Here is a 13,835-nt window from a genome sequence, read left to right on the forward strand (position 1 = left end):
TTATGATTGAGCAGCGAATGATGGTGTGATATCTTGATTCTCGTCCTGTTTGTTTCCCTTTGTAGAATCCTGCTGATCTGCATTGCGATGCTGTCTGCTTATTCCATCCATTTACTGTTGAAGTCGGCCGGCTTTGTAGGTACGTGAGATTCCCTGGCGATTTTCTCCCCTTTCCTGAGAGACCAGGCCGGTCTCTCATCGTCTGCGCTGCGTAAACTGCTGCCTCCGGTATCCTGACTCGCACTCTGTCCCCTTCACCCATCACTCCCCCTCCCCCGGTGCTCGCTGGACCTACACTGGCTCCCGGTCTGGTAACGCCTCGATTTTAATATTCTTCATCCTCGTGTTCAAATCCCTCCATGGCCCTCCTCACCGCCCCCTCCCTCCCTATCCCTGTAACCTCCTCCAGCCCCTACGACCCTCCCAGATCTCTGCGCTCCTCCAATTCCGGCCTCTTGTCCATCCCCCGATTCCCATCGCTCCGCCATTGGCGGCCGTGCCTTCAGCTGCCTCGGCCCTAAACTCTGGAATTCCCTCCCTAAACCTCTCCGCCTCTCTCTCCTCCATTAACACCCTCCTTAAAACCTCCCTCTTTGACCGAGCTTTTGGTCACCTGTCCTAATAACGTGGCTCGGTGTCTGATTTACGCTCCTGTGAAGCTCCTCGGGACGTTTTACTCCATTAAAGGCGCCGGATAAATAGAAGTTGTTTTTGTGGTTGTCTTAATGTGCGAGCCTAGGCGGTGAGGTCGACCATGATTTAAGGTGAGAGGGGAGAGATACAAAAGGATCCAGAGGGGCAATTTTTTCACTCAAAGGGTGGTGAGTGTCTGGAACGAGCTGCCAGAGGCAGTAGTAGAGGCGGGTACAATTTTGTCTTTTAAAAAGCATTTGGACAGTTACATGGGGAAGATGGGTATCGAGGGATATGGGCCAAGTGCAGGCAATTGGGACTAGCTTAGTGGTATAAACTGGGCGACATGGACATGTTGGGCCGAAGGGCCTGTTTCCATGTTGTAACTTCTATGATTCTATGATTCTATGGGGGGCATCACAGCTGAGGGCCCGATCCTGTTCTCGCCTGATGTCCAGATGCGGGCTGTTTTCCAGCAGGAGTCATCGGAGAGCGATAATCAGTAGCTGGAATCAGGACTGACCTGGCATGGGGGTTGGCACCTTTCCGATTGGCGCCTCTACTCACTGAGGGAGGGCCGCACTGTCGGAGGGTCAGTACTGAGGGAGCGCCGCACTGTCGGAGGGTCGGTACTGAGGGAGCGCTGCACTGTCGGAGGGTCGGTGCCGAGGGAGCGCCGCACTGTCGGAGGGTCGGTGCCGAGGGAGCGCCGCACTGTCAGAGGGTCAGTACTGAGGGAGCGCCGCACTGTCGGAGGGTCAGTACTGAGGGAGTGCCGCACTGTCGGAGGGTCGGTACTGAGGGAGCGCCGCACTGTCGGAGGGTTGGTACTGAGGGAGCGCCGCACTGTCGGAGGGTCGGTACTGAGGGAGCGCCGCGCTGTCGGAGGGTCAGTACTGAGGGAGCGCCGCGCTGTCGGAAGGTCAGTACTGAGGGGGCCAATATTTATCCCTCAACCAACACCCACAGCAGATCATCTGGTCAAAGTGAGACTAATTGGTTAACTCTTTGAATGAGCCGGCACAGGTGCGACGGGCCGACTGGCCTCCCTTCTGTACTGTAACAACCTATGATCTCATTGCTGTTTGTGGGATCTTGCTGTGCGCAAATTGGCTGCTGCGTTTCCCACATTACAACAGTGACCACACTTCAAAAAGTACTTCATTGGCTGTGAAGCTTTGGGACGTCCTGAGGTGGTGAGAGGGGCTGGAGAAATGGGAATGTATTTTTTTCTCTCTCTCTCTCTCTCAAAGCTGGGGTGGAGTGTGAGCTGTGAGGAGGATGCAAAAAGGCTCCAATGTGATTTAGACAAATTGGGTGAGTGGGCAAGAACATAGCAGATGCAGTATAACGTGGATAAATGTGAGGTTATCCACTTTGGTTGTAAAAACAGAAAGGCAGATTATTATCTGAATGGTGATAGATTGGAAAAGGGGAGGTGCAACGAGACCTGGGTGTCCTTGTACACCAGTCGCTGAAAGCGAGCATTCAGGTGCAGCAAGCAGTTAGGAAGGCGAATGGTACGTTGCCGTTCATTGCAAGAGGATTTGAGTACAGGAACAGGGATGTCTTACTGCAGTTATACAGGGCCTTGGTGAGACCACATCTGGAGTATTGTGAGCAGTTTTGGTCTCTTTATCTGCGGAAGGATGTCCTTGCCATGGAGGGAGTGCAACGAAGGTTTACCAGACTGATTCCTGGGATGGCAGGACTGACGTATGAGGAGAGATTGGGTCGACTAGGCCTATATTCACTCGAGTTTAGAAGAATGAGAGGTGATCTCATCGAAACATATAAAATTCTAACAGGACTAGACAGACTAGATGCAGGGAGGATGTTCCCGATGGCTGGGGAGTCCAGAACCAGGGGTCACAGTCTCAGGATACGGAGGATGCCATTTAGAACCGAGATGAGGAGAAATTTCTTCACTCAGAGGGTGGTGAACCTGTGAAATTCTCTACCACAGAAGGCAGTGGAGGCCAAGTCATTAGATGTATTCAACAAGGAGATAGATATATTTCTTAATGCTAAAGGGATATGGGGAAAAAGCGGGAACAGGGTACTGAGTTAGACGATCAGCCATGATCGTTTTGAATGGCGGGGCAGCAGGCCTGAAGGGCCGAATGGCCTACTCTAGCTCCTATTTTCTATGTTTCAATGGGGAGTGACCAGGTGCTCGGATTGGTGGCATTGCTTGAATACGGGTGAGACTGATTCACTGTAGTACGGCTGCGTTATCTCTTTGTTTAGGTATCCGTGCCTACGAGCAGCTGGGACACAAAGCCTTTGGCCAGCCTGGCAAGATAGTCGCAGGCGTCATCATCACATTGCACAATATCGGAGGTGAGCAAATCCCACGGGTGTCCGTGTATCGCTGCGTCTGTGTCTCCCTGTGTGTGTGTGTGTGTGTGTGTGTCGCTCCCCTGTCTGCCTTGTGTCTTTCACTCGATGCGCAGGACAGTGGCTCAGATGACAAGATTTGCGTTCAATAAACCAGAGGAGATTTAGAACATTCTGACCATTTAGAACGGTCCCCGGGATGAGGGACTTCAGTGACGTGGAGAGACTGGAGAAGCTGGGATTGTTCCCCTCGGAGCAGGGAAGGTTAAGGGGAGATTTAATCGAGGGGGTTCAGAATCATGAAGGGGGTTTGATGGAGTAAATAAGGAGAAAGTGTTTCCAGTGGCGGGAGGGTCGGGAACCAGAGGTCACAGATTTAAGGTGATTGGTAAAAGAACCAGAGGGGGAGAGATTTTTTTACGCAGCGAGTTGTTCTGATCTGGAATTCACTGCCTGAAAGGGCGGTGGAAGCAGATTCAATGATAACTTTCAAAAGGGGAATTGGATAAATACTTGAAAAGGGAAAAATTTGCAGGGCTACGGGGAAAGGGCAGGGGGGAGTGGGACTAATTGGGACTCTTTCAAAGAGCCAGCACAGGCACGACGGGCCGAATGACCTCCTCCTGTGCTGTAAGATTGAAATTCACGGGTGTTACTGTACTGCTGCCTGCCTCCGGCTGGTGTGCGTCCATGCCTCTGATTCGGTCTCAGTTCAACCTTCTGGACATGATTGCTGATTGTGTATCTGTGTACACGGCCCTTGGCACCCGGTTCTCATGCTGCAGCTTGGAACGCCACTTTACATGTTTTGTGGATTGTGTGATCACAGGCCCATTGTACAGTGTGAGGGAGTTGATAGTCTCACCTCTAGAGCTATGAGTTCATCCACAAAGAAACAGGGTTCAAAGGCAATTATCGGCTTTCATCGGAATTAAGCGTGCACTGATCACTATTATTCGTGATAATTGCACATGTACTTAGGCTACAGGTTTCGAGCTGAAGGCCCTCATCGTATTCTGAACTGTCCACGTATTACCTCGCCCGATTAGCTGCCGTAACTTCAGTTTTAACAAGAATAGCTCCCCGTGACCTGACTCGCACGTCCAGGTCGATGGCCGGTGCCTTTCCCAAGGCTAGAGCTGACGGAGACAGTCCTGATCGGGTCACGTACCGCCATTGAGTGAAGACCCTTCTACGAACTGAGTATTGCTGACAGAAACTCACTTATAAGCTGAGGTTAATAAGAGAGAATTTAACTGTTTCCTCACAACGAGCCTGGGGCCAGTCCCCCTTTGAAGGGGGAGATGGACCTTCAGGCCAACTGCTGGAGTGGACACTGAGAATTTCTGGACTTGATGTTCTGACCCAGGCCCGTCAGGAGGGTTTGGTTTGACAGTCTTGATCGGGTGTGCGTGCATACCCACCCGAAGTTCAAACGCAGTACGAAACGCAGGCCTCTATCCCACTGGCCCGATGGGAGTAGACTGCACGCTGGGGAAACTGGTGCTCAGACATTGGACTGCGTTCAGTCCTGGGCACCGCACCTTAGAAAGGACGTAATGGCCTTGGAGGGAGTGCAGCGCAGATTGACCAGAATGTAACCAGGGCTCCGAGGGTTAGATTATGAGGGGAGATTCCATTAACGAGGCCTGTGCTCCCTGGAATATAGAGGGTCAAGGGGTGATCTGAATGAGGTTTTTAGGATTTTGAAAGGAATTGATCGGGTCGATAGAGGGAAACTTTCTCCCCTGGTCGGAGAGTCCAGGACAAGGGGACGTAACCTTAAAATCAGAGCCAGGGCGGTTCAGGAGAGAAGTCAGGAAACACTTCTTCATGCAAAGGGTGGTTGAAGTGTGGAACTCTCTCCTACAAAGAGCAGTAGACGCCAGCTCGATTAATGATTTTAAATCTGAGATTGATGGATTTTTGCCAGCCGAGGGTATTAAGGGATATGGAGCCAAGGATGGTTAAGATCAATTAAACCATGATCTTACTGAATGGTGGAACGAGCTCGAGGGGCTGAATGGCCTCCTCCTGTTTCTACGTAACAGGCTCGAGGGGCTGAATGGCCTCCTCCTGTCTCTACATAACAGGCTCGAGGGGCTGAATGGCCTCCTCCTGTCTCTACGTAACAGGCTCGAGGGGCTGAATGGCCTCCTCCTGTCTCTACGTAACAGGCTCGAGGGGCTGAATGGCCTCCTCCTGTCTCTACGTAACAGGCTCGAGGGGCTGAATGGCCTCCTCCTGTTCCTGTGATTTGTGCTGGTGTCCTAGTGTCAGTTTAAAGTGAGGAATCGTCGTGTGCCGCCAGGCTGCAGTGATTGTAACGTCTCTCTCTCTCTCTCGCTCTCTCTCTCCATTTCCCAGCCATGTCCAGTTACCTCTACATCGTGAAATACGAGCTGCCCCTCGTCATCCAGGCCTTCCTACAACTAAAGGAGAGCGATGGGTAAGTCCGCGCGCGCGCGTCCCGCGTGGAGGCACGGACCGCCCCCTCGAATCTCCCAACGTCCCCAAGGCGCTTCACAGGAGGGTTATCAGACCCCGGGCCACATGAGGAGATATTAGGACAGGTGACCAAAAGCTCGGTCAAAGAGGGAGGTTTTCAGGAGCGTCTTAAAGGAGGAGAGAGAGAGGCGGAGAGGTTTAGGGAGGGAATTCCAGAGCTTAGGGCCCGGGCGTCTGAAGGCACGGCCGCCAATGGCGGAGCGATGGGAATCGGGGGGATGGACAAGAGGCCGGAATTGGAGGGGCGCAGAGATCTGGGAGGGTCGTAGGGGCTGGAGGAGGTTACAGAGACAGGGAGGGGGGGGCGAGGGCCATGGTCTGGACTCACCCGTCATGGTCTAGACTCGCACGTGCTGGTCTAGACTCTTAACACACGTTGCATGGTATCAGAGGCCACTTCTTGGCTGCAGTCCAGCGAGCCAACCCCTTCAGAGAAGGACGAGTTCAGAGGAAGGAATTGATTTTCCGAACTTGAAGGGACGGCCTTGTTTGACTTGGAAATTAATGCTGCACGGTGAGAGGGGGAGCGGGGGGAGACCATAGAACAGCCCCAGAGCATCACATGGTATTGCTGGATTTAAGATGCAAAGAACTGAAGGTATTTTCGATCATGTGATGGGACAGTGTGGTATTGGGGAGTTATTTTTAACCATCGACTCTGCTGGAATGTTCCATCGTTACTGCACCCTTGGCAGATCCAAACAAATCAACTGGATCGTGAGTAATTTCTGACGCGGAGCTCTCTCTCTTCCCCGCCCCCCCCAACACAGTGACGCACAATAACACTGGGTTGTTTTTTATGTAATGCTTTTAACATCGTCAAAATACCCCAAGCCCCGTCGCAGGACTGTAAATCAGACACCGAGCCACGTTTTTAGGACAGGTGGCCGAAAGCTCGGTCAGAGAGGGAGGTTTTAAGGAGGGGAGGGAGAGGCGGAGAGGTTCAGGGAGGGAATTCCAGAGCTTGGGGCCGAGGCGGCTGAAGGCACGGCCGCCAATGGCGGAGCGATGGGAATCGGGGGGATGGACAAGAGGCCGGAATTGGAGGGGCGCAGAGATCTGGGAGGGTCGTAGGGGCTGGAGGAGGTTAGAGAGATAGGGAGGGGGTGGGGAGGGGGGCGAGGGCCAGGGAGGGATTGGAGCACGAGGATGGAGAATTTTAAAATGGAGGGGTTGCCGCACCGGGAGCCGGTGTCGGTCAGCGAGCACAGGGCGGAGTGATGGGTGAACGGGACGGGGTGCGAGTCAGGATGCGGGGCGCTGCCCGGTGTGGTGCTGATCGGTACGTGGAGTGGGATGGCTTCCAATCTTTGCTCCGTGCTGATCCCCAGCTAAGATGGGGTTAGGGGAGCCACAGTCAGCCTTGTCGAGCCTGGATTTGGGGGGGGGCATTGGTTGGGGGCGGTGGGTGGGTGGATGAGGGGGAATCACCCAGGGTTACTGATTCTAATCACTACCCAGTGACCACAGCTGGATAGAGCACAGCTGTATTGTCCCCGCCCCCCCCCCCCGGTTGAATATCTTCTTAACACCAACAGCCTAAGAGCTGGAGAAGGAAACTGCAGAGTGACAGCCCAAAGAGGGCGCACGAGACCCCAAATAGACATGCCCCATTATCCCTTAAACCAGCACTGCCCTTGACCTAGACATCTCTCCAATCCCATTGCAGTCAGTCGCCTTCAATTCCACCTCACTCCCCCTTCCAGCCCTCCTTCCCCCCACACCCCACAAGCCTCGTTATCTCTTAGACACTTCCTGCTTTTCAAACCCCCCCCCCCCGCCCCCCTCCTCAAGCAGCGACTCCGACCCAGGCAATAGATTCTGGGCCTCTGTGTCTTAACAAGGAGGCCAGCAGCGTGCGAAAGCCTGGACAAGTAATAAAAGACTGAGTCCCATCTCTCCAGCCCCTTTCACCACCTCAGGACGTCCCGAAACACTTTATACCCAATGAAGTACTTTTTTTGAAGTGTGGTCACTGTTGTAATGTGGGAAACGCAGCAGCCAATCTGCGCACAGCAAGATCCCACAAACAGCAATGTGATAAATGACCCAGATCATCTGTTTTTTAGTGATGTTGGTTGAGGGATAAATATTGGCCCCAGGACACCGGGGAGAACTCCCCCTGCTCTTCTTCCAATAGTGGCCGTGGGATCTTTTACATCCACCTGAGAGGGGCAGACGGGGCCTCGGTTTAATGTCTCATCCGAAAGACGGCACCTCCGACAGTGCGGCGCTCCCTCGGTACCGCCCCTCCGACAGCGCGGCGCTCCCTCAGTACCGACCCTCCGACAGTGCGGCGCTCCCTCAGCACCGACCCTCCGACAGTGCGGCGCTCCCTCAGTACTGACCCTCCGACAGTGCGGCGCTCCCTCAGTACTGACCCTCCGACAGTGCGGCGCTCCCTCAGTACCGCCCCTCCGACAGCGCGGCGCTCCCTCAGTACCGCCCCTCCGACAGCGCGGCGCTCCCTCAGTACCGCCCCTCCGACAGCGCGGCACTCCCTCAGTACCGACCCTCTGACAGTGCGGCGCTCCCTCAGTACCGCCCCTCCGACGGTGCGGCACTCCCTCAGTACTGACCCTCCGACAGCGCGGCGCTCCCTCAGTACCGCCCCTCCGATGGCGCGGCGCTCCCTCAGTAATGCACCAAGGCGGCTTTGTTAAAGCGAGGCAGGAGAGAAAGAGCACGGGCTGACTGGCTGTAATGTCATGGGCGGGTGCCAGGGGGGGAATGAAAGGGCTCTCTTGTGCCCGTTTGCAATGAAGAATGCCGCTTGGCCAAAGGGTACTGGAGGGCGGCCAAGCAAGAGTTGGCCCCTTTGGAGGAGGAATGGGAGGGTTTTGGTTGGGGGTGGGCGATCACCGAGCGTTGGGAATGGGTTAAAGTCCCCGGCTCCTCCTGCTTAGCAAACTTGTTGCCAGCTTTGCCGCAGCCAAGAGCCAGTGGCTGTTGGGTTGTGAATTCCTGACTATATAAGGAGTTTTCCTGGCCTGCAGCTGGATCCCGGTATTCCAAGGCTGCGTCCGAATGCAACCTGTGCTTCAGCCCCACCTGCTGCCCAGCAAAGTCGGGGTGGGGGGCGGGGGGGCGGTGGGGCCCTGCCAGAAACTGGGAGCTTGGCTCTTAACTCTTTCTGGGCAGCCGCAAAGCACGGAGCCCTCTCCCAAATAAATGTCGGGAAGGAGCTCCCGTTCCTCCAGCCCCTTTCACCACCTCAGGACGTCCCAAAGCGTCTCACAGCCAGTGAGGCACTTTTTTGAAGTGTGCTCGCTGTTGTCATGTGGGAAACGCGGCAGACAATTTGCGCACAGCAAGATCCCACAAACAGCAATGTGATGAATGAGCAGATCATCTGTTTTTTTTTTAGTGATGTTGGTTGAGGGATAAATATCCATACACTTAAATATGGCCGTTCCCATCCATATCCACCTGAAGAGATCCCGTTTGCAGTTGTGTGTCCAATACGACAAGGGTGATTACCTGCATTTATCCACGGCCTTTAACGTCGTAAAACGTCCCGAGACACTTCACAGGAGTGTAAATCAGACACCGAGCCACTTAAGGAGATGTTAGGACAGGTGACCAAAAGCTTGGTCAAAGAGGGAGGTTTTAAGGAGCGTCTGAAAGGAGGAGAGAGAGGCGGAGAGGTTTAGGGAGGGAATTCCAGAGCTTCGGGCCGAGGTGGCTGAAGGCACGGCCGCCAATGGTGGAGCGATGGGAATCGGGGGGATGGACAAGAGGCCAGAATTGGAGGAGCGCAGAGATCTGGGAGGGTCGTAGGGGCTGGAGGAGGTTACAGAGATCGGGAGGGATTTGAAAAAGCAGGTTGTCATTGGATGTGTTTGAACAGTTTCTGAGGTGTGTTAAGATGCTATTTTTTTTCTGTGCATCAAATATTTCTGCCTGAAAGTTTTATAAAAAAAAGTTTTAAGAAAGGGGGCGAGGAGTTTTAAAACTTTCCCTTTAAAATAAAGACTTCTTTCTTGCACTCTTTTTCAGAATGTGGTACATGAATGGAAACTATCTGATTGTCATTGTCAGCATACTCTTGATCTTACCACTGGCCACCATGAGACAACTTGGTGAGTGACTGACTCGGCTTGCATTCCCTCGAGTGTGGAAGATTAAGGGGTGATCTAATCGAGGGGTTTAAGATGATTAAAGGATTCGATAGGGTCGATGGAGAGAAACCATTTCCTCTGGTGGGGGGAGTCCAGAACAAGGGGGCAGAACCTTAAAATTAGAGCCAGGCCGTTCAGGGGTGATGTCAGGAAGCATTTCTTCACACAAAGGGGGAGTGGGAATCTGGAACTCTCTTCCCCCCCCAAAAATAGCTGTGGAGGCTGGGGGCCGATTGGGGCTTTCAAGACTGCGATCGATAGATTTTTGTTGGGTATCGAGGGATATGGAGCAAAGGCGGGTAAATGGGGTTAAGATACAGATCAGCCCGGATCTAATTGAATGGAGGAGCAGGCTCGAGGGGCTGAATGGCCTTCTCCTGGTCCTGTGGGGGGTGCTTTGTTTTCAGCAAGAATCCTGAAAGTACTGACTGCCGTTTGGGGTACGGGTTCCCCCGTTTAGTAATGTTGAGACTGTCCTTACCTCGTTTCACATCGATCCAGCAAACAGGAGATTTTCAGCCCGTCAGTCTGGGCCGGATTGATCAGATTCCATGTCTGTGGCTCAGTGGGTCTCACTCTCGCTTCTGAGTCCGAAGGTCATGGGTTCGAGCCCCCACTCCAGAGACTCGAGCTCCATAATCCAGGCCGTCACTCCCAGTGCAGTACTGAGGGAGCGCCGCACTGTCGGAGGGTCAGTACTGAGGGAGCGCCGCACTGTCGGAGGGTCAGTACTGAGGGAGCGCCGCACTGTCGGAGGGTCAGTACTGAGGGAGCGCCGCACTGTCGGAGGGTCAGTACTGAGGGAGCGCCGCACTGTCGGAGGGTCAGTACTGAGGGAGCGCCGCACTGTCGGAGGGGCAGTACTGAGGGAGCGCCGTAGTGAGGGAGCGCCGCCCTGTCGGAGGGTCAGTACTGAGGGAGCGCCGCACTGTCGGAGGGTCAGTACTGAGGGAGCGCCGCACTGTCGGAGGGTCGGTACTGAGGGAGCGCCGCACTGTCGGAGGGTCGGTGCTGAGGGAGCGCCGCACTGTCGGAGGGTCAGTGCTGAGGGAGCGCCGCACTGTCGGAGGGTCGGTGCTGAGGGAGCGCCGCACTGTCGGAGGGTCGGTGCTGAGGGAGCGCCGCACTGTCGGAGGGTCGGTGCTGAGGGAGCGCCGCACCATCATACAGCAAGAAGGGAAAGACAGAAAAGTGCAGAGTTCCACAGGGACAGAATGAGTTTGAGTAAGAAACCAATGTTAATGGTTTGTTCGGGAGACGAGGTTGGATAACAGCAACACCCTGTATTTCTCCAGCGCCTTTAATGGAGTAATACGTCCCGAGGAGCTTCACAGGAGCGTAAATCAGACAAAATCAGACCCTGAGCCACATAAGGAGATATTAGGACAGGTGACCAAAAGCTTGGTCAAAGAGGGAGGTTTTAAGGAGCGTCATAAAGGAGGAGAGGGAGGCGGAGAGGTTTAGGGAGGGAATTCCAGAGCTTAGGGCCGAGGCAGCTGAAGGCACGGCCGCCAATGGTGGAGCGATGGAAATCGGGGGATGTGCAAGAGGCCAGAATTGGAGGAGCGCAGAGATCTGGGAGGGTTGTAGGGGCTGGAGGAGGTTACAGAGATAGGGAGGGGGCTGGATTAATAACTACACCTGACCTTTTTTCGAAGGGACAATGCACAATCCGACCCTTTGCCGGAGATTAATTCGTCAATGAGGCGTCTGGTCGTACAGAGACACGTGACGAAGGGTCAGACACACAGTGTGTTAACCCTTAGCTTTCCTCATCTCCGCAGCTCCTCTTTTCATTGTTGGGACGATTGTGTGGCTGGAGGTGTCTCACCTGTACCCCTTTCTCTCCAGGTTACCTGGGCTACACCAGCGGTTTCTCCCTTAGCTGCATGGTCTTCTTCCTGATCTCGGTGAGTAATCACTTTGTGAATCGTTAACTGCCGAGCCTCTGATTTATGTGCAAATGATCTGTCGACCGCTCCTCGGCAGGACGGCTGCTCACTTCCTGCAAAACCAGATGCGTCTTGTTTGCTTTTGCAGTTCGACTCTTGCCCATGCTTGGGATTCAGTCCCACAGGGGCCGACTATCTCTCCAGTACATTGTCCTGTTCCTCATGTGACTTTCTGGCAGAGAATTACACAGAATCACATCGAATGTACAGCACAGAAACAGGCCACTCGGCCCATCTGGTCTATCCCGGTGTTTATGCTCCACACGAGCCTCCTCCCTCCCTACTCCATCTCACCCTATCAGCCTATCCTTCTATTCCTTTCTCCCTCATGTGTTTATCCAGCTTCCCCTTAAATCCATCTCTGTTATTCCCCTCAACCACTCCCTGTGGGAGTGAGCTCCACATTCTCACCACTCTCTGGGTAAAGAAGTTTCTCCTGAATTCCCTATTGGATTTATTACTGACTGTCTTATATTTATGGCCCCAAGTTCTGGTCTCCCCCACAAGTGAAAACATCTTCTCTGCGTCGACCCTATCAAAGCCCTTCATAATTTTAAAGACCTCTATCAGGTCACCCCTCAGCTTCTCTGTTCTGGAGAAAAGAGTCCCAGCCTGTTCAGCCTTTCCTGATAGTTTATAACCTCTCAGTTCTGGGATCATCCTTGTTAATCTTTTTTTGTGCCTTCTCCTCTGCCTCCATATCCTTTTTTGTAATATGGAGACCGGAACCATGCACAGTGCTCCAAGTGTGGTCTAACCGAGGTATATGGAGACCAGAACTGTGCACAGTGCTCCAAGTGTGGTCTAACCAAGGTATATGGAGACCAGAACTGTGCACAGTGCTCCAAGTGTGGTCTAACCAAGGTATATGGAGACCAGAACTGTGCACAGTGCTCCGAGTGTGGTCTAACCAAGGTATATGGAGACCAGAACTGTGCACAGTGCTCCAAGTGTGGTCTAACCAAGGTATATGGAGACCAGAACTGTGCACAGTGCTCCAAGTGTGGTCTAACCAAGGTATATGGAGACCAGAACTGTGCACAGTGCTCCAAGTGTGGTCTAACCAAGGTATACGGAGACCAGAACTGTGCACAGTGCTCCAAGTGTGGTCTAACCAAGGTATATGGAGACCAGGACTGTGCACAGTGCTCCAAGTGTGGTCTAACCAAGGTATATGGAGACTAGGACTGTGCACAGTGCTCCAAGTGTGGTCTAACCAAGGTATATGGAGACTAGAACTGTGCACAGTGCTCCAAATGTCCAATCCCTGCTCCATGACATGAGCTGCTCTTAGCCAGGGCGTTGCTGGGAATTGGTCTGGTTGGCCTCAGTGTCCTTAAGATAAGGACGAGGGGGGAGATGGCGGGGTGGGAGGGGTGTAGAATAGCTATGGTTCCTGCTCTTGAACACCACCAAATAACCTAGGAACATAGGAACAGGAGTAGGCCATTCAGCCCCTCGTGCCTGCTCCGCCATTTGATAAGATCATGGCTGATCTGTGATCTAACTCCATATACCTGCCTTTGGCCCATATCCCTTAATACCTTTGGTTGCCAAAAAGCTATCTATCTCAGATTTAAATTGAGCAATTGAGCTAGTATCAATTGCCGTTTGCGGAAGAGAGTTCCAAACTTCTACCACCCTTTGTGTGTAGAAATGTTTTCTAATCTCACTCCTGAAAGGTCTGGCTCTAATTTTTAGACTGTGCCCCCTACTCCTAGAATCCCCAACCAGCGGAAATAGTTTCTCTCTATCCACCCTTTCTGTTCCCCTTAATATCTTATAAACTTCGATCAGATCACCCCTTAACCTTCGAAATTCTCGAGAATACAACCCCAATTTGTGTAATCTCTCCTCGTAACTTAACCCTTGAAGTCTGGGTATCATTCCAGTAAACCTACGCTGCACTCCCTCCAAGGCCAATATGTCCTTCCGAAGGTGCGGTGCCCAGACCTGCTCACAGTACTCCAGGTGCGGTCTAACCTTTGCTGCAATGTGCAGATGTGGGGTGACATCAGGTTTGGCTTCCCAGCTGTGAGTGTCCAGCACTTGACCTCCAGGTGCTCGCCTGACCAGAGGCAGTCGGGTGAGGATACAGGAAGGCAGTTGGCGCTTGTAGTACATGTGCCCCTGATAGAGTCAGTGCTCTCGGGAGGGGAGGAGACTTACTCACTGGCGACTGCCGCTAACAGCTCAGTGCGTTCCATGCGCCTCGCGTGTAACAGTATCACCCGTGTCTCAGCGGGTCTCCACTCACTTCTGAGTCTGAAGGTCGAGGGTT

The 13,835-nt window shown here is 53.3% G+C and overlaps 1 protein-coding gene across 2 annotated transcripts in view; it reads left to right on the plus strand.

The window, feature by feature from the left end:
* The window catches only part of LOC137306784 (sodium-coupled neutral amino acid transporter 3-like), a 60,311-nt gene that overhangs the window by 24,690 nt on the left and 21,786 nt on the right, over positions 1-13,835 (plus strand). For both annotated transcript variants that reach the window (XR_010958935.1, XM_067976164.1), the window contains exons 5-9: positions 66-139; positions 2,884-2,976; positions 5,341-5,422; positions 9,481-9,563; positions 11,454-11,512. Coding sequence is in view for 1 of the 2 variants with exons in the window: in XM_067976164.1 (XP_067832265.1) it covers positions 66-139; positions 2,884-2,976; positions 5,341-5,422; positions 9,481-9,563; positions 11,454-11,512 (391 nt within the window). In the remaining variant the exon portion in view is untranslated. The remainder of the gene's footprint in view (positions 1-65; positions 140-2,883; positions 2,977-5,340; positions 5,423-9,480; positions 9,564-11,453; positions 11,513-13,835) is intronic.

Source organism: Heptranchias perlo, chromosome 45 (assembly GCF_035084215.1).
Source record: "Heptranchias perlo isolate sHepPer1 chromosome 45, sHepPer1.hap1, whole genome shotgun sequence".
Lineage (NCBI taxonomy): Eukaryota > Metazoa > Chordata > Chondrichthyes > Hexanchiformes > Hexanchidae > Heptranchias > Heptranchias perlo.